Source organism: Sarcophilus harrisii, chromosome 1 (genome assembly GCF_902635505.1).
Source record: "Sarcophilus harrisii chromosome 1, mSarHar1.11, whole genome shotgun sequence".
NCBI lineage: Eukaryota > Metazoa > Chordata > Mammalia > Dasyuromorphia > Dasyuridae > Sarcophilus > Sarcophilus harrisii.
The window spans coordinates 92,253,151-92,276,495 of NC_045426.1; the positions used below are offsets into that span (position 1 = coordinate 92,253,151).

The window sequence follows — 23,345 nt, forward strand, 5'->3', positions numbered from 1 at the left end:
TTGCTGTATACCATGTTTTCCTAGTTTTGCTTGATTCACTCAGCATCAGGTCATATAAATCTTTCCAGGCCTGAATCTAGATTTGAACTCAGGTCCTCCTAATTCTATATCTAATGTTTTATCTGCTGTATTTTGTAGCAGTTCGGCATAGATACATTGATAGAGTGTGGACCAATCTTCCTCATTCCCCCTAACCTGGTCAATACATGAATTAATATCAGATACTTGGCAAAAACAGATGCATTTAAATAGGCTTTGGGCAGGCTGGATCTTAAAGTCAAAATACAGTAGAAGACTGAATAATCTTGGACAGGCCTTTCTCTTTTCCTAAATTTCCTAATCTATATGATGAGGGAGTTGGATTCAATGACCTCCAAGAACCTTTCCAGATTTGCCTTCTGTGAGTCTCCTAATCTGTGAGAGTATCATAATGACTGAGCAGGCTTACGGAAAGCAATAACTTTGTTGTAGATTTTTTAAAAATAGATTTTGTTATTGCTGTTTTGAATTTATTTTACCTACATTTCTCTGTATCACTCCCCTTTCCTTTATAACAAATACTTTTTTTTTTTACAAAGACAAGAAAGAAAAAAATCAGGAAAACCAAACAACATGTAGAAAATACCTGATGTTTTATACAATATTCCACACTTGTTGACCCTTAAAGCTATATACAAAAATTCATATAGCATATATCTCTACTGTCTCTTTTTGAAGGTCAAGCTTGTTCTTCATAATTTAGACATTGAACTTTGATTGTGGCAGTTGCTGTTCTTTCCATTTATTCTACAATAGGCATCATGTGTATTATTTTCCTGACTCTGTTTCCTTCATTTTGCATCAGTTTATGTAAGTCTTTTCATGCATCTCTGTATTCATAACGTTTTTTGATTCTGACAGTACAGCAATATTCCATTACATTCACATACTACAATTTATTTATCCATTCCCCAGTTGATAGGCATTCACTTTGTTCCCAGTTTTTTGCTGCCACATATTGTGATGAGAAGAAAAGCTTTCTTTTTGTCAGTAACTTGAAGAGGAAAGAGAAATGTAATTTTTGAGTCAGAGGATTATGTTAGTCAATTTATTTGCATAATTGCAAATAAGCAGACACTTTCAATGAAGCTGAAAAAGGTTTCATGGAGATTTCCTGGGACTTTCAGGAGCTAAGATTTCTTCGCAAATCAAGAGAAGGGAGGATTGGGTGGGCCACAGTAGTCCATGTATTCTAGGTAGTGAAGACACAATAGCCTGATCCCATTTGTTAGCATTCTTTCCTTCTGGAAATTGCTTTTTTCTTACCTATCTATGAAAATGTTGTATCCCCTTCAGTAGGATGTAAACCCTTTGAGGGAGGGTCTTTCATGTCTTTGTGTCACTTGGCTCTGTTCCTGGACTTCATGATCTCCCAACACTTCTTATCCTTCAAGATGTAATCAACTCTGAAACTTCTATCTCCTAAGATTATCTACCTGGCTACTGGATTTCATTATTCTTCATCATGTTCCTGCCAGGTCAACTTCCCCCATCCCCAGCAGTTTTCAGCTGCTTTCTTTTTGTTGTTTCTTCCATTATATCGGGAGCTCTTTTAGGGAAGGGATTGGACTGTCTTATGCCTTTTTTTTTGTATCCCCAGGCCTTGGCACACTATCTAAAACATAGAAGATGTTGGTTTATTGACTCTGAGACTGAACCCGATATAATAGTTTATACACTTTAGGAGGTACTTAGTTAATATATGTCAAAATGATGAACTGAAGAATTGAATCTAAGGATATTTTTTCAGTGGGTTTCTAAGCAAGAAAGAATAATAGGAAGTTCACCAAATGAGTTTTTAGAGCCTTTCCATCAACAATGGCAATAGAAGGAAAGGGATTGGGTCAAATCATTGAGAATTTATGTTCCAAACATTGTGTTAAGGGTTGGATAATACAAGAAGGGCAAAAACAGAAACTGAATAATCCCTACTCTCAAGGAATTCACAGTCATTAGAGTAAGGTGGAAGGAATTTCAGGTTGGTAATCAGGGTTCTAACTCTTACCTTTCTATTACCTTGTCCGCACTGGACAAAGCACTGCCTCAATTTCCTCATCTGTTTCTGAAAAGGATATTCATTTTACTTGAGTGACTTGCTGTTCGGATGAGAATGAATAAATGAATTTGTAAAAAAATCATGTGTGGTCCCAAATCACCAAAAACAAGAAAAATTCAAATTAAAGCAAGTTTGAGATTTCACATTATACACATTAGATTGTACAAGGCAACAAAAGGCAAAAATGGCAAATTCTGAACATGCTATGGAAAGAGGTGAGGCAGCTAAGTGGCACCATGGATAGAATGCTCAGCCTGGAGTCGAGAAGACCTGTGTTCAAATAAAGCCTCAGGTACTTACTAGCTGTATGATCTGGGACAAATCACTTAACTCTGCCTCCATTTCCATGTCTGTAAAATGAGATGGAGGAGGAATTCCTAATGAATGAATACTAGCAAATTCAGAGCTAGGATACAGGATCCAATCTTTTTCCTTCCATCCTTGCCTTTCTACTTCTTTCCTTCCCTCAGACTCATCTTCATCTTCACTAAAGTTTTTGAGATATGACTGACATGCCTTGGCAAACTGTATAAGATATATGTATACATTTGTGTATGACACATTCATGCATAAAATATGATGTATTGTATGCAAGGAGCTAAGTATTTTGTTTTCTTCTTATTCACTTCCTAAAGAAAGATTTTACATTGACCATTATTTTCCTCTTGTGACTATAAATTCAAGTTTAGCTACATGCAATTCCTGGTCTCACTTCTAGTTCTGACCCTTATTCATTAGCAAAAAAGTACTTGGAGCAGATCAGCAGTGACAGAAGTAGGTACCAAGGGATGCTTCCAAGCTCTTGGAAATCCTGGTTAGCAAAACAGTTTAAAGAAGGAAACTATAGGATCTCACTGCCCCAAACAATGTAGTACAGACCAAAGCTTCTTTTTTTTTAAATTTTATTAAAGTTTTTTATTTACAAAACATATGCATGGGTAATTTTTCAACATTGACCCTTGCAAAACTTTTTGTTCCACATTTTTTCCTCCTTCCCCTTATCCCCTCCCCTAGATGGCAGATAGTCCAATATATGTTAAACATATTAAAAATATATGTTAAAATGTATTGGTCATCCTGCCATCTAGGGGAGGGGGTGGGGAGAAGGAGGGGAAAAATTGGAACAAAAGATTTGGCAGTTGTCAATGCTGTAAAATTACCCATGCATATAACTTGTAAATAAAAAGCTATTAAAATTAAAAATAAAATAAAAAACAAACAAAAAATTATATATATATGTTAAATCCAATATATACATACATATTTATACAGCTATCTTGCTGCACAAGAAAAATTAGATCAAGAGGGGGAAAACTTGAGAAAGAAAATAAAATGCAAGCAAACATCAACAGAAAGAGTGAAAATGCTATGTAGTGGTCCACACTCAGTTCCCATAGTCCTCTCTCTGGGTGTATATGGCTCTCTTCATCACTGAACAATTGGAATTGGTTTGAATCATTTTATTGTTGAAGAGAGCCACATCCATCAGAATTGATCATCTTATACTCTTGTTGTTCCCGTGTATAATGATTTCTTGGTTCTGCTCATTTCACTTGGAATCAGTTCATGTAAGTCTCTCTAAACCTCTGAAATCATCCTTAGCAGATCAAAGCTTCTTAAACTATGGATTGGAACCCCATATGGCCTTGAGTAACTGTATGTGGGGATCATAAAAAGTTTGACAAGATATCAAGTATTCCATCAAGATTTAATTCTTTTCCCCCCAATATATGCATACATATTTATACAGTTATCTTGTTGCACAAGAAAAATCAAATCAAGAAGGAAGAAAAAAAAAACTGAGAAAGAAAACAAAATGCAAGCAAATAACAATAGAGAGAGTGAGAATGTTATGTTGTGTTCCACACTCTGTTCCCATGATTCTCTCTCTGGGTGTAGATGGCTCTCTTCATCACTGCACAAGTAGAACTGGTTTGAATCATTTCAATGTTGAAGAGAGCCACATCCATCAGAAGTGATTATCATATAGTCTTGTTGTTGCCGTGTATAATGATCTCCTGGTTCTGCTCATTTCACTTGGCATCAGTTCATGTAGGTCTTTCCAAGCCTTTCTGAAATCATTCTGCTGGTTGTTTCTTACAGAACAATAGTATTCCATAGCATTCATATACCATAATTTATTCAGCCATTCTCCAATTGATGGGCATCCACTCAGTTTCCAGTTCAAGATTTAAATCTTTATGTAAAATAAATAAGCATATCCATCTTGGTATGCAAATTTGCTTTTATTTTTAATAAATATCAAATTATATGCATTCCAAAGAATTGTTTTAAAATAAATTTCTTTATGATTTATTATCAGTAAATGTTTGATTTGATTTGTATATCTCTTTTACATATCTATATGCCCAGGGTAGAATAAAAATTTCTCAGGTAAAAAAGGGGTCTCCAGTAGAAAAAGTTAAGAAACCCTAGTATAGAGTAAAATGTAAATAGGCTGTCAAAAAAAATGGTTAGATGAATTTCTGGATGATAGTTCCACTGTATTTAATTACAGGAAGTGAGGGATAATAACAACAGGAGACTTTATAGGATGTAGTGTTTTATGATTTTATAATGTGCATTATGTTTGTCCTTATTTGAGCCTCAAAACAGTCCTGTGAGGTAAATAGTTTTGAATAATTTCATGCCCATTTTACAGATGAGGAAACTGGAGTTCAGAAGGTTGGATAAAGTCACAGGCTAATAAAGATTGAATTCAGGTCTCTTGGTTCCAAATCCAGTTTTCTTCCCACTCTCATAGCTGCCTACATATTAAAGAGAGAGGCTGCTTGATCGCATGGTCTTCATCTAGTCTCGTCTGCCTCTAACAGTTTTGCCTCTAAAAGAAAGTTTTTTCTTCTCTAGAGGTCTCAGTTTTCTCATCTGTAAAATGGGGGGGGGGGGGTTTCAAAGACATGATTTCTAAGATTTCTTTAATCCAAAAATCTGCGATCTGTGAGAGTTGAATTACTGAGAGGTATATTAAATATAGCTCTAAGAGTCCTGGCCTTGGAGTTGAAGTCTGGGATTTGAACCCAGTTTTGACAATTACCTCCCCTGGATCTTGGCACGTCATCTCTATTTCTCTGGTTTTATTTTTTTCCCAACTATAAAACGGGGGTAATCATCACACTTGCACGATTTGTCTAACAGAGATGGTTTTGAAAAAAGTACTTTTATAAACTTGAAAGCTGAAATATGAGCTCTTATTTTGGAGGACAGTTCTGGTCTGGGTCTGTGTGCCTGTGGCAAGAGGTAGATCGGGCTGACGGCGTCCCCCTTCCACGCACCTGCTTAAGATCTGTAGGGTAATATGGCATACATGGGAAATTTTCCCTCTTCATCTGCTAGAGTAGTCGTACAGATCTGAACGGTGCCTTTCTCCTAATCTTTAGGGCCTTCCGAAGTGGCCACAGTCACCTTACCTGCAAGACCCCTCCCTTGACGGCCCCGCCCCCTGAAGGCAGCTCCTCATTTCTCAACCCACCCCATAGGGCCCCCGAAGCTGCAGCAGGGAGGTTTGGACTGGGCTGGGCTAGGGGAGGGGTAGGGGGAGAGAGGGCGGGGCAGTCGGAGAAGGAAAACTGAGCTCACCGCTCGGGCAGCGAGAGCCCGGGCTAGATCTCAGGCGCCAGGTCTTCCAGCCTAGCCCCAACTCAGCCCCAGCCGGCAGCCCTCGTGGCCCGCCCACGTTCCACTGCCCAGGGACGGCTGCACTGCGCTCGGGACCCAGTGCCCTGGAGGGGCTGCATGGAGCTATCACCATTTGGAGACTGAGTGGCTCTTCTCCGGGCTGGGTTGGGCGCGCGAGAGGGAAGGAGGGAGACAGGCAAGGAAAGAAGGAGAGCTGTGCGGGACCGGGACCGGGACGATCGGACCGCCAGCCTCCCGAGGCCACCAAAGATAGCACTGCCCTCCCGCTACCCACTCCGGCTCTTCCCTCTCTCCTTGTCTTCCTCCTTTCTCGTCCCGTCCGCTCTCCCCCGCTCCTTCCCTCGCTATCCCGCGGGTTCCAGCCGGAGCCTGGTGCCCCTGGGGAGGCGGTGGGGGCAGCGCAAAGTGGCGCGGAGCGATGCCCGCAGCCACGGCGGCGTCGGGCCTCGATGTGTCCCGGACAGCGGTGCTGGCTGACGACAATGTGGAGCCGGTCCCAAAAAACCGCACAGGTGAGACGGACTTGGGGATTGGGGTAGGGATGGGGGTGGGGCCGGGCGGGACTGGGACTCACTGCCCGCAGATTGTTTAAAGGGAAATGGGAGAGAAGGTGGCCGGGCACCGGAGCCCCAGCAACCGCCGGAGCCAGCGGCTTCATCTGCTCCCCTCGGGGACTGGGACGCCACTGGGGCATTGAGCCCTGGAGGTGTCAGCGGCCCAGGGGAGCTGCGGGCGGGGCGGCGCCCGGAGGGGAAGGAAACACCTGGATTTGGCTGACACGGCCTTTCGGGGAGACTTCGCGGCTGCCCTGGCGGAAAAGCTCCCTTCTCGGAGCGAGTGTTTAAAACCGTAGCCCAGAGAATGGAGGCAAATGATGTCAAACGAGGTAGTGAAACAATCTTCCCTTCAGGCCAGATATATTTTGTAGGGCTCTCAGTACATACAGCCTTGCTGAAAAGTGCTCGGGTAATTGACGGGATAACCAGCGTCACCTCGGAAGCAGTGCTGGAGCAGATACACTATTTTTACCCAACTAGCTGAGAACCACTTTAACCCTCTGCGCTCCCCTTTTAACCCGACGTTGGGGTTTGCTGAACTTTGTTTTTCAAACCAGGGCCCCCTGATCAGCCTTCCTGCCTCACAGATCTTTTTGTGGGCGGGAGTAGGTGCGGATGTGTTTGCTTCTCTAACTCTTCCTTTCAGCTGCGGGCAAATGCTGAAGTAGTTTTGAAATAGGAACTTAACCCCCATCCCCTGTAAAAGCAGGCAAACGCTAACCCAAGCGTTAGAAATCTAACGAGAGCATTTTGCCGTAGACGACAATCTCCAGAGATGGCCTTTAGGTTTGCTTCTAGGAAGGTGTCAGGTTTTGTTTTTAAACAAGGTTTTGTGGCAGAAGATTAAAAATCATTAAAGAGATTTATCTTGAAAAGGGGTCAAGGCAGCCTTCTAAATGACCATTTTTGAGAACTTTGGATCCCTACCTTCCCTTACAGAGAGAAAAGGCAAACTGATTTGGGGGGTTAATTTTGAATTAAGTCTATAGGCTTAAGGCTCGAAAAGATCTTCGAGTGTATTCAGTCCACTTTACAAATAGAGAAACTGAGATTCCAAAATGTTAAGATGACTTATTTAAGATGGCATAAATAGTAAGGGGTCGAGATTCTGACTTTTTTCTATGACTACATATGCTATACTGTTTTCACTGCACCAGACTTGAAACTGGTTTTTTTTTTTTTGGGGGGGGGGGGGGGGGAGAGAAGAGAGTCTGAAATGGATTTCTTTGGTATAAAGAGTCTCTTAAAAAATGATGATTTAAAAAAAAATAAAAAAGTGATGATTTCAAAAAATTATGGTAATCCGACTTCCAGTATTAAAATTCCATGCCTCAGCTTCCATCTCTTAACACAGTACCAGTGACAGCTGCAGAAGATATTTGGGTCTTTGCTCAGGAAGCAGTGACATTCAGAAATCAGTCACTCATGTTGTCCTGTCTGTTTTCATTGGCGGTAGTGGTAGGTTTCTGAGAAATTTGTTTTGAGGACTCTTAAATGGATGGAGGCGAGTTATATTGATACAATTAAATTATTTCTGCTCACTTGATGGGATTTGCTAGAGGACAGTGACTTTAAAAGCCCCCAAACAAAATGAATTCCTGCAAGTCAACTTTACCAAGTAATCCATGCAAGCAGGAATTCTTCCTCCCACAAAAGAACTTAGAATGACTGGAAAGGACTGAAGATGGTTTTTAGTTCTAGGAAACATTGAATTAAATGCAGTGCCTGAGAAAAGCACATTGAACATTTTCAGGGAAAGAGCTCTTCACAGAAATGGCATATTCACTCCCAGCCTTCTGCTAGGAAGAGAAATGATATTCTTCTGACAAGTGTGCCACTTGTCTCAAAGAATATGAAGCCAGGACATTGTTCCTGCCATTAAAATGGACAGGGTAGTAGGTTTGTGAGCACTTTAAAAAGAAAATTGAAACACAAGATGGAAACATTAGGAGATTTTGATTGTTTTATGTCTCCTGTGCTCTACTGAGAGAATTTTCTCATTCCATAGGTATGACAATTATATGGGTATAGTGGATAGAGGGATAGCGAGCCGGGCAGGGATCCAGAAAAGTTCAGATCCTACCTCTGACACTTAGTAGCTGTGTGACCAGGCACATATTGACTTCTCTACGCCAATGTTTCCTTTTCTGTAAAATGGACATAAGATAGCCGCAATATTTCTATCATGAAGTCATTGTGAGGTTCAAAAGAGATACAAAACAGGAGAGAGCTTTTCGAACTGTAGAGTGCTCTATCCATCAGTCTACAAGCATTTATTAAGCCCCTATCATGTGCCAAACCCTGTGATTCAGGAGGTACAAAACAAAAAACTTTCTGTTCTCAAGTTTTCATTCTGTTTGGGGAGATAACTTCTAGTTGTATATGTGTGCACATACATGCTCTAATTAGCAATTATATAAATGTTAATTATTATCAATTGTATTTGCTCTCCTATGAATTCATTTTATTCATTGTCTGTGCCATACAGTCTAACACTTATTATAGCTTCTCTTATATGTAGTGAACACACTAATTGGGGTCATACATTAGTATTTTTTTTTTTAAAAATAGGCCATCAGCTCTGCTACTTTCAGGACGAAAACTATGTCTATATATGTTTTGTATTCCCCATAGCACCTATCCTAGGTCAGGACTGAATACTCTCTAAGCTCAATAAAGGCATATTAATTATGGTTATTTTAAATAACATGACCATTGTTTAAAAAGAGAAGCTAATGGTTGATCAGATCTACCAGATTCCACTGAATGGGATCATAGAATTTAGCACTGAATAGTCTTTCTAGACCAGTTGTTCCAACTCTCTCATATTATGAAGGACTTAAACAATCATTGTAGATGTCTAGAAATTTACACTATTTCTGATTACTCCCAATAGGAATGCAGAGGCTACTAACAGGGCTTCTTTTTGGTTAAAGGCTTATAATAATGTCAAAGCATGGAATAAAATATAATCATCCATATTCAGGATCATGATATTAAGAGCTGGAAGAGACCATCTGTTTCAGCTTCTTCATTTTACAAATCATTTTACAAAAAACGACCTTCATAGAGAAGTGACTTGTAAAAGGTCAAACAAATTGTAAATCACACAAATTGGAAGGAAAGCCGAGTTCCTCTAAAATCAAATCCACTTTGTTCTCCACAATATCCTATTGTTTGCTCTTCATTTAGCATAGTAATGAATGAAATAGTCTGAACCTTTTTCATACCTGTACACAGAAATGTATTTCATTGCATATAATCCTAGCCAATAATTGTAGAGAAGCTAGAAGCTTCTATCATTTTTTCCTTCCCGTGTCAATCCAGTTTTTATTTACTGCCTTACATACTGAGACTTTTTTTTTTTGATTGACTATATCTGTTCCATAACAGCTGAGGTTATCTACAGAGCAGTACGGACGTTGATACAGAAGTCCCTGCGGTCACTAACCATCTTTTCTCTATCACTTATGAATATTTTTAAAAAATTATTAAATCAATTTAACATCTGTCCCCTAGTCACTTTGGAATAATGATCAGCCCAAATCAGGAAAGTCAGGAGACTAATGTCCTAGGCAATTCTTGCTTCCAGATTGTCTTTGTTTCTTACCCACTCCTGCTGATTACCTTGACCAGTTTAGGATGTGTAATTGCAAATGTGTTTTGTTTATCAGTACTCCCTTAAAAGCTTCATGCTTTCAGGAGTATGTATAGTGTGTGTGTCATACAAATATGACACTCCCGGTACATAAAATACTATTTTTTTTTTTTTGGTGGGGATAAATTGCATTAGCCCATCTACAGAGCTGTAGCATGGTGTAGTAGAAGGAATGCTGGACTTGGGGTCAGGGAACATTTAGGCTTAATGTTGGATCTAAAACTTATTGTTGGACCTTGTGACTTTAAGCAAGTCACTTATCCTCCCTTCCTCAGTTTCCTCATTTGTAAAATGCATATAATAATACTTCCAACAATTAGTTTAGTTGTATTGTGGGAATGAAATGAATTAATACATGTTTATTTAAACATATACATATGAATGTACAATTTTATATTTATGAGAGAAATATAAGCCATTATGCAAAGAGCTTTGTAAGTCTTATAATGGTACGTAAATGCTAACTGTTATTATTTCTCTACTTATCTTATTTGGTAGAGTTCAGATAGAAATGATGTTGGAGCAAGTCTTCAACTATTTTTCTTTTCTATTTAATGTTCTAGAGACTGTTGTATAGATGGATAAATAACTGCTTTTTTAATTGAATAAAAAAATCTGGATATAAGTTCGTTTTTCAGAGGCTCACCAAAAGCATTTTGAAGACAATTTCAATAGAAAACAGGAGAATGGAAGTTGTCCCTCATCCTCTTCCTTTGTGACTGATTTCTTCTGCTAAGTTTCTTATACTGATTTTTTCTGCTAGGTTCCTTATATTTTGAAAGGCTTTGCTATCATGTATCTTGGAGATGCTGAGTATTTGGTACAGTGACATCTATTATTTAAAATGTTGATCTCAATTTTTTATGGAGTAATGTTATGTTTGGGCACTTGTGGACAATAATTTGTGGTGATGTTCCAGGTCCCATATTGTTTATTTGTTAAGCTTTCAAAGATATTTTGAGTTCTGTGTTTTCTTTTTTGTTTGTTTGTTTTTTGTTATCCGAAAGTACATGGCATATACCTTAACTTCTGATGTATAATTCTAACCACCAGTTACCTCTTGCATTAGGTATTTGGCAGATACTGATTTTTTTCAACTAATATTAATGAATCATAAGGTTTCTACGATTTCCCGAACAATTTCATTTTTCTCAGATTTTTAGATAGAGTTTTTTTGGTAGAAATGGTCTTAGGATGAATTGCCATCCCATTATTCCCTTATATTTTCTATTCTGAGGACTATTGAGTAGATGGATAACATGAATGCTTTTTATCATTGAATAAAAGTATTAGGAGAAAAGGGCATCTATAAGTTCACTAAAAGCATCTTTAAGACAACCTCAATAGTAGACAGGAAATAGAGATGATATGAACATCCTATAAGATAGTAAAAATATGTATTAAGTATGTATGGGGCAATTAGATGGCATAGTGGAGAGACCAGAGTCAGAAGTACTTAAGTTCAAATCTGATCTCAGACACTTACTAGCTGTGTGACCCTGGGCAAGTCAGTTAACTCTGTCTCAGTTTCCCCATCTGTAAAATGATTTGGAGAAGGAAATGGAAAATCACTTTGCCAAGAAAACCCCAAATGGGGTCATGAACAGTCAGACATGACTGATTGACTAAACAACAGCAAAAATATGTCAGGCACTCTGCTAAATACTGGGAATACAAATATAGGGGGAAAAAAACAGTTCTTACCTTCAAGGAGCTTACATTCTAATGAGGGAAGGTGAAGGTAAAAGGGAATTGAAAAACTGGTGAGGGAGTTAAAAATCAAGGGAGATATAAAAAAGCCCACATAGGAAAAGATCTAGGAGAGGACTGAACATGACTATCCTGGGAATATCCTGAAATGGAAGTTTTGGGCAGTAATTCACCAAAGGTGTGGAGGAGGACTTAAGGGCAGAGGAATAACAATATGGCATGATGATATACGTAAAAAACAATTATTCTTGCATTTTTATGGATCAGTTTTATGCCCTGACAATTGTGGGCAGTGTTTTGGACTGTGATAATTATCTGGCTCCAGTATAGTGTATTAATTTCTCAAGCATATGGAGGAGTCTGTATTTTGTAATATAAAAATTTGTCATCTTCCCATTAATTTGGGACAACAAGTTTTTTTATGTATGATTCTTGGCTACTTGATGGTGTCTTTGTAGGTGTTGGTTGATGTGAACTTTTTGTAACCTACAGTGATGGGTCACACCATTTCTGCTGTTTCCTTGCATGGTCTTTACTGATCATTAAATCCAGGCTCCTTAAAGAAACCTTTTTGCGATTTCTGGTGAAAATGACAGTTTTTTGTTGCTATTATAAATTCCTCTTTTTCTGTAAACAAATCCATATGAGTCACATTTGTTTGAGGTTTATCAACATTTTATTGGTATTTGGTTGAGTTCAAGTGGATTATTGTCTTCCATGGGCAACATGGAGCAGGCCTATTGATTCCACCCTTTGGGCTTCAGTCATTTGATAGGTTTCATCTGAAAAAACAAAAACAACACACTTTATTAAATTGGACAAATTTCATGGTCTGTGGCTATTGGTAGCCTTGTTGTTCTGTTGTGATGTCCAGGAGAATTTCTCTATGTTTTAAACCTGTTTTTCATCTCCTTAGATGTCTGTTTCTAAGGATGAAGCTAGCTAAGTGAAGTTGTCTTTAGTGGGAGTCCAAAGATATTCGTAAAATGATCTGCTAAAGTTTTAAAGAGGTTGTGAGACAAATTTGTGGATGGAACACAAAGTCATTAATCCTTGAAGTAATGGAAAATGTGTGAAGCACTTTTTCCTACACCATTGGGAGAGAGTCAAAGATAATTAAAAGTTTGGTCCCTGACCTCATGGAGCTTATAAATCTAACAGGAAGATTAGGCAAAATATTCAAAAATGTAATCTTATACAACACAAATGCACTAGGTAGAGTACAAAATGGAACATAAAAAGATCCCTTGAGAAATAAAGATGCAATACAACATCATAAATAGAATTCTGGGGTTGGAGTCAAGACCTCTGTGACTCTGGACAAGTCACCTTCTCAATTCACTTCTAAATTCTGTTGTTCTTTTGTTTCAGTCATTTCCAACTTTTTGTGACCCCATTTAGGATTTTCTTGGCAAAGATACTGGAGTGCTTTGCATTTCTTTCTTCAGCTCATTTTACAGATGAGGAAACTGAGGCAAACTGATCTGCCCAAGGTTTTACAGCCAGTAAAGTTCTGAACTTGCAAAGAGAATCTTCTTGACTCCAGCTTGGTACGCTATCCTAACTGCTCCTGAAAAATGTCTTGGAATGACCCAGGAGTCCTGTTGTTATTGTTGTTGTGTCATTTCAGTTGTGTCCAACTTCAGGTTTTCTTGGCAAAGATACTGGAATGGCTCATCATTTCCTTTTCCAGCTCATTTTATAGAGGAGGAAACTGAGGCAAACAGGTTTAAGTGACTTGCCCATGATCATACAGCTTGTGAGTGTCTGAGGCTGCTTTTGAAATCAAGGAGTCTTCCTGATTCCCAGCCCAGTGCTCTGTCCACTTCACCATCTCACTGCTTAGATGCAAGCCTTGGATGGATTGCTCTCTGAGGAGGTAAAGGAATGTAAGAGCCTAGTGTGAGGAAAAGCAATGAATTTGTAAAAACAGATGTTAAGTACTTTAGTTAGGCTGGAGAGTAAAGTACATAGAGAGGAATAATAGAATAATAGAAGGTTGAAATAGTAGATGACACTAGATTAAGAAGGCTCTAGAATATAAATCTATTTGCTTTCTTTTCTTTCAGCTGAGGACCTTGAGTCTAATTTTACTGAGAAAACTAAGTCCAAAAGATGTGAGCTGCCTCTTCCCTCTATCTCTTGACGTCATTGTTCAGGAGGCCCTTCTCCTTCCTTGTCAAGGTCCCTCTCTCCACTTGTGAGCTTGAAACTTCTCCACTCCCACCTTTTCCAGCAGATCAAAGCCCTCTGATTCTGCCTAGGTTTGTCTCAGTCTCTCTCTATTTCTGTCTCACTGGTTCCTTCTGTGATGTGCACGAATGGGCCTCTAATCCCACTTAACCGTACCATTGCCTCTTTGTATTGTTTTATGTCCCTTGCGCTCCCAAGCACTTAGAAAAAGCCACCTTTACCTATTGCTTCCTACTTCTGGCTTCATCACTCAGCTGAAGTTACTCTCTACAAAACTGCCAACAATCTCTTAATTGCCAAATCAGATTGTATTCTTTGTTCTTTCTCTCTTTTAAAAAAAAGCATATCTGTGCATTTGACACTATCGACTCCCCTTTTCTTTGTGAGAACTTTCTATATTTTTGTGACACTGTTCTTTCCTCTTTCTCCTATTTTTTGTCTCTACTCTCCTTTATCCATCTGCTCTTTCTCTAGCTCCTTTCTTGGCTTATCATATAACCTCATCCCCCTACTTCAAGGTTCTATCCTAGGCCCTCTTTTTCTCTCCCTCTAATCATACCCTCTCTTGATTATCTCATCAAGTCCCATGGGTCTAAGTTCTCCATGCAGATGACTCACAGATTCATATATCTAGCCCCACTCTTTCTTGACCTTCAGTCCAATGTGATCAATTGCCCATTTGATATTTCAAACCAAATGTCCCAGACACACATCTCGGATTCAACATGTCTAAAACTGAGCTCATTATCTTTCTCTTCAAATCCTCCTTTCTTCCAAAATTCACTTTCCATCAATGAAACTGATCGCTAAATAATTCCATTTTTATCTCCATAGTATCTTTCTCATGCAAACCTTTCTTTCTTTTCACATAGTCCTAAGTACCTTAGTTCAGATCCTCCCCACCTTTTACCTGAATTATTGCAACTTTTATTTCTATTTCTTTATGTTTGTCTATTTGTTTCTCTAACCTAAGTCTCTCCACACTGCAAGATATTCTCTGCATGGTCTCCTAAGTGATTTTTGATAAATGCAGATCTGACCTCATTACTTCTCCACTTTCATCAACTCTAGTGCCTTCCTTTTGCTTCTAGGAAAAAATACCAATTCCTCTCTTTAGTTTCCACCCACAACTTGGTCCTCTGCTTATCTTACTGGCCTGAGTGGACATTACTGTTTTTTCCTCAGGCACTGAACTCTGAAATCTAGCTAAACGGGTCTTTTCTGTCTTTCTCCCACAAGACATTACACTCCCCCATCACCTGAGGCCATGTCTTTGTACCTACCAGCCCTCCTACCTGGAGTGCATTCTTTGTTCACTTCTGCTACTTGGGATCTTTGTTTGCCTTTGAGTTACATTTTAAGCACCTCTTTCTACAGGAAATCTTCTAATTTTCTCTCCTCCAGACCCCCATATAACTGGTACCCTTTCCCCAAATAATCTTATAATTATTCATTCTGCATATATTTCTATCTTGTATCTATGTAATATACTCTATTAAAGCATAAACTTATATCTAAGTTTTTTTCTTATCTATTTGTGTCCCTAGCATATTACTCAGCACTTAAGCATTTAATAAATGTATTGATTGATTAACTGAAGGATTAAGAATTTGCTTTAACCAAGTAGGTTTTGGGAGCTTTTAACATTATATACAGATGTTGGTACCTATGATAATTACGTGATCAAAGTCACACACATTTGTGGGATATTGGAATTATAATGTAGTTTGTGCTCATGGGATATAGTTTTAGATCACTAAACACTGCAGCTGCTTGTGTCATTATGGGTGGCACAATGAATAGAATCCAGCACTTGAAGTCAGGAAAACCTGAGTTTGAATCCAGCTTCAGCTACTTAACTGGGCAATCGCTTAATTTCTGTGCGTCAGTTTCCTCATCTGTAAAATAAGGATAATAATAGCATCTCCCTCACAGTGTTGTAAGGATCAAATGAGTTCGTGTCAAAACACTTTGCAAAACATAAAATGTTATGTAAATATTAGTTATTATTGCTGTTATTTTAACACTATTATGAAAATAAATTAATTGTATCTTAACAGATGGGAAGTTACTGATTACTGATATGGAAGCCCTATCAGATTAATATGTTGTATATGTAGTCAGTCTATCAATTAGTTAGCAAAGTTAGAATTAGAGCAAAGTTCAGAATCAATATCAAATTTGAGAAAAGGCTAAAGAAGTCACTGAGAACAATTACAAAGGTTGCAACCCGACCTATTGGAATGAGCTATTGATGATAAATAAAATCACTTTTTTCTTTAAAAGCTGAAATGATGTTGGAGAAGTCACTGGAAGTGGAAGAACAAAGGAACCCAGAAACCATTTGCCTTCTTTGGCAAGCAAAAATAAATGTCGATTGCGAGCAACACTGACTTAGATTATAAATTCTATTATGGAGAATATTGAAGAGTTATGAAAACAGTGTCTCCTCTTGGGTTGGTATAGAACTGGACCTAAGACGTCATTGCTGCAGAGGACTCCTGCAGTTCAGCAACTGTTTCCCAACTTGGTCTTTTAGAGTTGTCTGAGATACTCAAGTTTAAGTGAATTGCCCAGAGAACTTCTTGACCTTAAGGTTAGGGACCTGTCCACTCTGGCAAGTGAAGGGCAAAACCCTATAGAAAGTTTGACCTGAGATGCATCTGAAGTTGTTTCTAAGAGCTTTCCTAAATATGTGGATTGACTGGAAGACAAGAAAGAGACAAATGGAACAAATATGTTAACATTTTTAGAACAATCTCTTTAATCTGAGGGAGTGATAGCCCCCGCTCAGTTCTTATCTAGAATACTGTGTTAAGGTCTGGTAGAACACTGATAAACTGGAGAGTGTCCAGAGAAGTGAAATCAGGATAAGGAATGATCTCTTTCATGCTATATAAGGCTTTGTTGAAGGAAATGGAAAGTTTTAGCCTAGAGAAGAATAAACTTCAGGAAAGGGGAAAGGAGGGAGGGCTAATCAGTTGTGGAGAGCTTTTATGTGGAAGAGGGTCTATACTTCTTAGCCACAAAGAATAGAGTTAAGATTAGTAAGTGGACACTACAAAGAGAAAAATTTAGACTTGATGTTAAGAAAAGCTTCCTAACAAAAACTATACAAAAGTAGGATGGGCTACTTTAGGGCAGCTATGGGGTCTACTTCACTTGAGGTCTTGAAATAAAGTTTTGATAGCCACTTTTCACTAACAAATTAACAACCATACTTGAAACTTAAGTCCCTGAGGGACCATATAGGAAAGTTGAAATGTAACTTTAAAATGAAGCTGGAAAACACAGCTGGACTAGAACAGAAATATGATAAAGAGATCTGTATTGGAGATGACACAATATTGAAGACATTGAGGGATTATTTTTAGAAGTTATTTCAATAAGAAGAAAGTACCAAAAGAATGGGGAAAATAACAGATATTATCAAATAATAAAAAAAGGCTACTAAGAGTATATCAAAGTGGGTTTTTTTCCCCATTTTTCTGAAATCTTTATAAGCATAATCTACATGCATTTCAAGGGTATCTTTGATAAAATCGTGAAAAAGGAATGAGCAGGTTTTCTATGTCTGTAGTTACATAAACAAACCAAAAGATACATCAAATACACAAAATTCTATGGTGTTTATTGTTTCTTCACTTATTAAAAAAAAAAGGAATCTTCAAGACTCTTCCCTAAGAAGGGATCTTATGCATATATGAAGATGATATATGATTCTTTTATAATTGCAAATACAGGAAGTATAGAATTGCAAGCACTCTTCAGTGGGCTCTGATTGTTGTTTAGTTAAGCATAAAAAAAGAAAATGATTGCTCACCAAAGATGTTTGTCAGATGTTTGCCAGTAACATGGAGGATATCCAGTGCAAGAATAAGTGGTAGTGAAATTCCCTATAATTGATCCTTAAAATGCTCATGCTTGCAGATGATATTATGCTAATCACATCACGTCCCAAAACATTAAATGTATTCCTCATTGATATCATTATTCAATACACAGATAATACAGGGAAAACTAGGTGGATGAAAAATGTCAGTTGTCCAGATAGTGACGTGTAGTTGGATCACCAATTCATTGAGTTGGTCCATCATCACTTGTATCTAGGACAGACATTTAAGACGGACATGCTTAGGAAGCAAATGAGGGAAATATAGTATAATGGAAGCCAAGGAAAGACATAACATTATACAGGAAGCAGTGACCAACTATTCCAAATGCTTTAGGGCTATTAAAGATGATGGTGACTAAACTTTAATTTATTGAGAGATCATTGGTGACTTTTTGAGAATAATTTCAATACTTGTCAATATGATAACTGATTGCAAATAATTGAATATGGACTGAATGGTAATACCTGGAGGCAAAGGTTATAAGCTTTATCAAGTCTGATGGTGAAGAGTATGGAGATTGGATGATATGAGGGATGGATGAGATAGAAGCACTACGAGGCATTTTGGGTTTTTTTTTTTTTCCTCCTAAAATAGAGACCAGAATATATTTGTAGCTAAGGGGAAGGAGCTATAGAGAAGGAGTGATTGAAAATTCATGAGAGGGATGGCTGTTAGTACAAGTTATTGGAAGAGTTGGGAAGGAATGAGATCCTATAGCCAAGTAAAAAGGTTAACTTTAGCAAACAGAATAGGGTCACCTTTTCTTATGAGACAGGAGAGAAGAGAATGAAGAAAGACACCAAGAAGTTTTGAGGTGTAAAAGCAGGAAATCTAAGATAGCTTAGGACAACTCTTTTCAGAAAAAAGGAAGTATTCTCATCTTTCATAAGTGAGAATGGATGGTGGGATGCTTAAAGCCTTGAGAAGAAATGAAAAGATTCAAAATCATTTGTAGGAATGAGAGAATTAATAAAAAATATGGTAAAAGTATTTCCAGGGATCAGTGAGGACCCACTGAGGGGAGCATAACATAAATATATAGTGATTGTAATCAGGTCAATTTTGAGATTCTCCTGTAATGTTCCACAGCTGGAGATGGTCTTCCAGATCTGAGGACTGCCTCTTTCTGAATTTTGCCCATTTTCAAGATCATAGGATTTAGATTAAGAAGGGATTTTAAAGCTCATCTAGCCTAAATCCCTTTTTTGTTGTTGAGGAAACTGGAGCCCAGAATGATAAAGCAACAGGGAGCTACTGGCAAAGTGTATAGAGTTTTTGGTCAGGAGTCAGAAAGACCTGAGTTTAAATTCAGTCTCAGAAAATTACTAGCTGTGTGAGCCTGAGCAAGTCACTTATTCTTTGTTGCCTCAGTTTCCTTGATTATAAAGTGGGGATAATAATGCTGCTCACTTCTCAGAGTTCTTGTAAAAATCAAATGATAATATTTGTTATTAAAAAACACAGCTAGCACATGTAAGTATATAGTAAGCATTATGTAAATGCTTATAAAATGACCCACCCAAGTCACATCTATACTAAATAGCAGAGCAAGAGATTCTAATTCAGGCTCTTGGATTTTACATCTAATACTTCAAATATCCTATACTATGTTGTCTGAGCTATAGATAAGGTCCAAGTAGATCATAGCATCTAGTTGATACATCCTAGGAAAGCATCCTTGATGATTATTAATTAATTGTATTTAGCTTACAAATGAACAAAAAGGTAAGCTCTTTGAGGGAAGAACTTGGTTCACTTTTGTATTTACATCTTCAGTGCCTAGTACTTTTCACGGTATATAGTAGGTGCTAAGTAAATGCTTGTTGATTCATTTATATTGCTGTTGTCCTATGCCCTTCCTGGCTATGTATGAGAGCTAGTTGGTTTCCAATGGGAGGTAAGTATGTATTCTGTTCAGAAGAATCCTCCAAGAAGGTAGATGATTATCACTTTTGAAAAGTTTCAGTGTTGGGGGCAGCTAGATGATACAGTAGATAGAATACCAACCCTGAAGTCAGGAGGACCCGAGTTCAAAATCTGACTTCAGACACTTAACATTTCCTAGCTGTGTGACCCTGGGCAAGTCACTTAACCCCAATTGCCTCAGCCAAAAAAAAAGTTTCAGTGTTGGATTTTTTTTTTTTGGTTACGTACTTTTTTAAAAAATTTTTTTTCTTCTTATTTTCAAAATACATGCATCGTTTTCAACATTCACCCTTGCAAAACTTTGTGTTCCAAATTTTTTTTCTTTCCTTTCCCCCACCCCTTTGCTTAGATAGCAAGTAATCAAATATGTGTTAAACATGTGCAATACTTCTATTCATATTTCCATAATTGTCATGCTACACCATCAGAAAGACCAGATCAAAAAGGAAAACAAATAAGAAAACAAAAATCATGCAAACAAGTGTTGTTGTTTTTTTTTTTTTTAAGAAAGAAAATCTTTTCCGTATCTCACTGACTTTGCTCCCATCCAGTATAGCTATCTCTTGTAGGAAATTTTTGTTGCTGTTGTTTACTCATCTTCAATCATGTCTGAGTCTTTGTGACCCCCTTTTGGAGTTTTCTTGACAAACATACTGGAAAGATTTGTTATTTCCTTTTGGATGAGGAAACTAAAGCAAACATTTAAGTGACTCACCAGGGATTGCCCAGCTGATGAGTGTGAAAGGCTGAATTTGAACTCGGATCTTCCTGACTCCAGGGCCAGCACTCTATCCACTGTGCCACCTAGTTGCTCTTGTAGTGAATAAATCAAATGACACAAATCAATCTGATTTGTATATCTGAAATATCTAAAAATATACGCTCCATTCTGTGCTTCTAGTCTACTGCTTCTTTTCTGACACTTGACCTGCCTTTGCCTCTTTTCCTCAATCTCTTCACCATCAGTCTTCTGAATTAATTATTGGTCACTACCTTGATCAACATCTGCTACGGACCAGACACTGCACTAAGAGTTGGAAAAACAGCTCTCAAGGAGCTTACGATGCAATACGGGAAATGACTCAGTATTATTTTCCTTTGAGTTATTGTGGTCACATATGTCTGTTCTCATTGTTCTGCTCATTTTGTTTTGTCTCAGTTCATCCAAGTCTTCTCAAATTTCTTTAAATTCTTCTTATTCATCATTTCTTATGGAACAATAATAATATATCACATTCCTATACCACAATCTGTTCAGCTATTGCCTGGTTTATGAACACTCACTTTCCTTCCAGTTCTTTGCACCAACCCCCTCAAATGCTGCTATAAATACTTTAGTACATCTGGGTCATTTCCTTATTTCTTTGCCCTCTTTTGGATCTGGATGTTTTTGGCTTTATTCCAGGAGCCTGTGGCCCTTGCTGTGGGCTGGGTCAAACTTGACTATACAACTAGAGGCAACCAGGTGGTGCAGTAAATAATGTGTTGGATTTGGAAGCAGGAAAACCTGAATTTCAGATGTGCCCCAGACGCGTCCTAACTGTGTGACCCTGTACAAACCACTTAACTTCTGTCTACTTCAGTTTCCTCCACTGCAAAATGGAGTTAATAATAGCACCCACCTCCCAGGGATACTGTGAAGACCAGTTGAGATCATATTTGTGAAGAGCATAGCCCAGTGTGTGGCGCATAAGTATTACATTATGCTTATTCCCTTCCTTTCCTCTTTTTCATAGTATTTTCCATATCCTGTTGTAAGAGCCAATCTGGACTTCTTTCCTCCCATTCTGGTTCTCCCTTATCCCTCTGACTTTGCTTGTTGTTTCTAGTTCCTAGGATGAACCCACCCCTATCTACCAACCTCTGCCTATTTTGAGATTATTACCCTCTTTTATTCAAGATTTATATTAGGTGTAGAAGGTATTTAAGGAGCAGGAATCTCTGATGTGAAGGCTTGGGAGCCCTTTCAGGGCTGTTCATCCAGTCTTGGTTTGAACTGTGACTCCAAGAAGCTGTAGCATGCCCATTTTTCTTGTGCCATGGACCTCTTTGGCTGATGAGCAAAATCTATAGACCTATCCTCAGAATAATGTTTTTAAATGTATAAAATAAAATATATAGGATTATAAAAGAAACCAGTTTTAATGAAATTCAATTATCAAAATAACATTTTAAAAAACAAAGTCATGGACCTTAGGTTAAGAACCCCTGAACCATGCTATCTCCTAGGATGATTTACTAATATAATTAAATTTACGTCTCAAGATAACACACTCAGATTTTCACTTTTTGTTTTCTTGCTTTTCCTCTTTTGGTCTGATTTTTCTTGCACAAAATGACAAATATGCAAATAAGTTTAAAAGAATTGTACAATATTTAACATGTGTTGGATTACCTGCCATCTAGGGGAGGGGATGAGGAAAAGGAGGGGAAAATTTGGAACACAAGGTTTTGCAAGGGTCAGTGCTGAAAAATTGTCCATGCATATATTTTGCAAATAAAAAGCTTTAATAAAAAAAAATTTCAAAGCAAAAAAAAAAAAAAAAAAAAAGAATTGTACATATTTTACCTATACCAGATTACTTGCTTGTGTTGGGGAAGGGGAATGTAAGGGGGGAAGGAGAAAAATCTGGAACACAAAGTTCTACAAAAACAAGTGTTAAAAACTTTTTACATGTATTTGGAAAATAAAATACTATTAAATTTTAAAAATAGGAAAAAAGATAACATACTTGGGAATATTTAATAGTATAATCATATGTATGTCATTTGATTCAGTACAAACAGCAAATATAGCATGTTTAGCTGATACTATGAACAATAACCCAAAGGTCAATGGAAAAACACATGGTGGAAGTAAGGTTGCTGCTAGGTGTTATCAAATATCACTTCCACTTGAAAAGTAGCATATTTAACCTGGGAAAACAAAAGACTCAGGTCATAAATACTGGCTTCAAATATTTGAAGGTCTGTCATAAGGAACTGTATAACTCCAGGGGACAAAGCTGACTGAAGTGGATTAAAGTGACAGGAAGGCAGTTTTGAGCTAATTTGAGGAGGTGGAGGGAAGTGTTTCTGGAAGTAGGGCTTTACTGATACAGAGAGCTCTCTGTGAGAAAACTCCTTTTGCCAATTAAAAAAAAAAAAAAAAAACCTTGCACATTTTCTTTAACTTAAGAGTCTAAAAGAATTACCTTAGAAGACCCTTAGAAGAGAATATTGACCAATTAAGTGACTTGTCACCGACCAGTATGTCTTGGAGGCAGAATTGGAACCCAAGTCCTCCAGATTCTAAGGTTGATTTTATTCATTATCTACCCAGGACTTCTTAAACTTTTTCCACTTGTGATTCCTATTTGCCTGAGATTTTTATGTGACTCTGGGCATATAGGTATATAAAAGAGATATTCAAATCAAACATTTACTGATAAGTCATAATTTCATGGCCCCAAGATTCAGTTATGAGACTCCCATATGGGGTTGTGGACCACAGTTTTAAAAGTTGGGTATTAGACAACACTGCCTTCTCAATATAAGGAAGACTTTTCCCAAACCCAGTACTATCTGATAATGAAAAATATTGCCTCAGGTAGTGGTGAGCTCCCTGTCATTGGAAGTCTTCAGGTGAAGACTGGGTTGAGTCGTGAGGCTTT

General features: G+C 37.9%; 1 protein-coding gene across 1 annotated transcript in view; it reads left to right on the plus strand.

The window, feature by feature from the left end:
• Positions 1 to 5,655: 5,655 nt before the first annotated feature.
• SUSD3 (sushi domain containing 3) overlaps positions 5,656 to 23,345 on the plus strand; it is a 66,762-nt gene continuing 49,072 nt past the window's right edge. Inside the window, exon 1 of the mRNA XM_031961103.1 lies at positions 5,656 to 6,264. Coding sequence (XP_031816963.1) covers positions 6,171 to 6,264 — 94 coding nt within the window. The 5' untranslated portion in view covers positions 5,656 to 6,170. The remainder of the gene's footprint in view (positions 6,265 to 23,345) is intronic.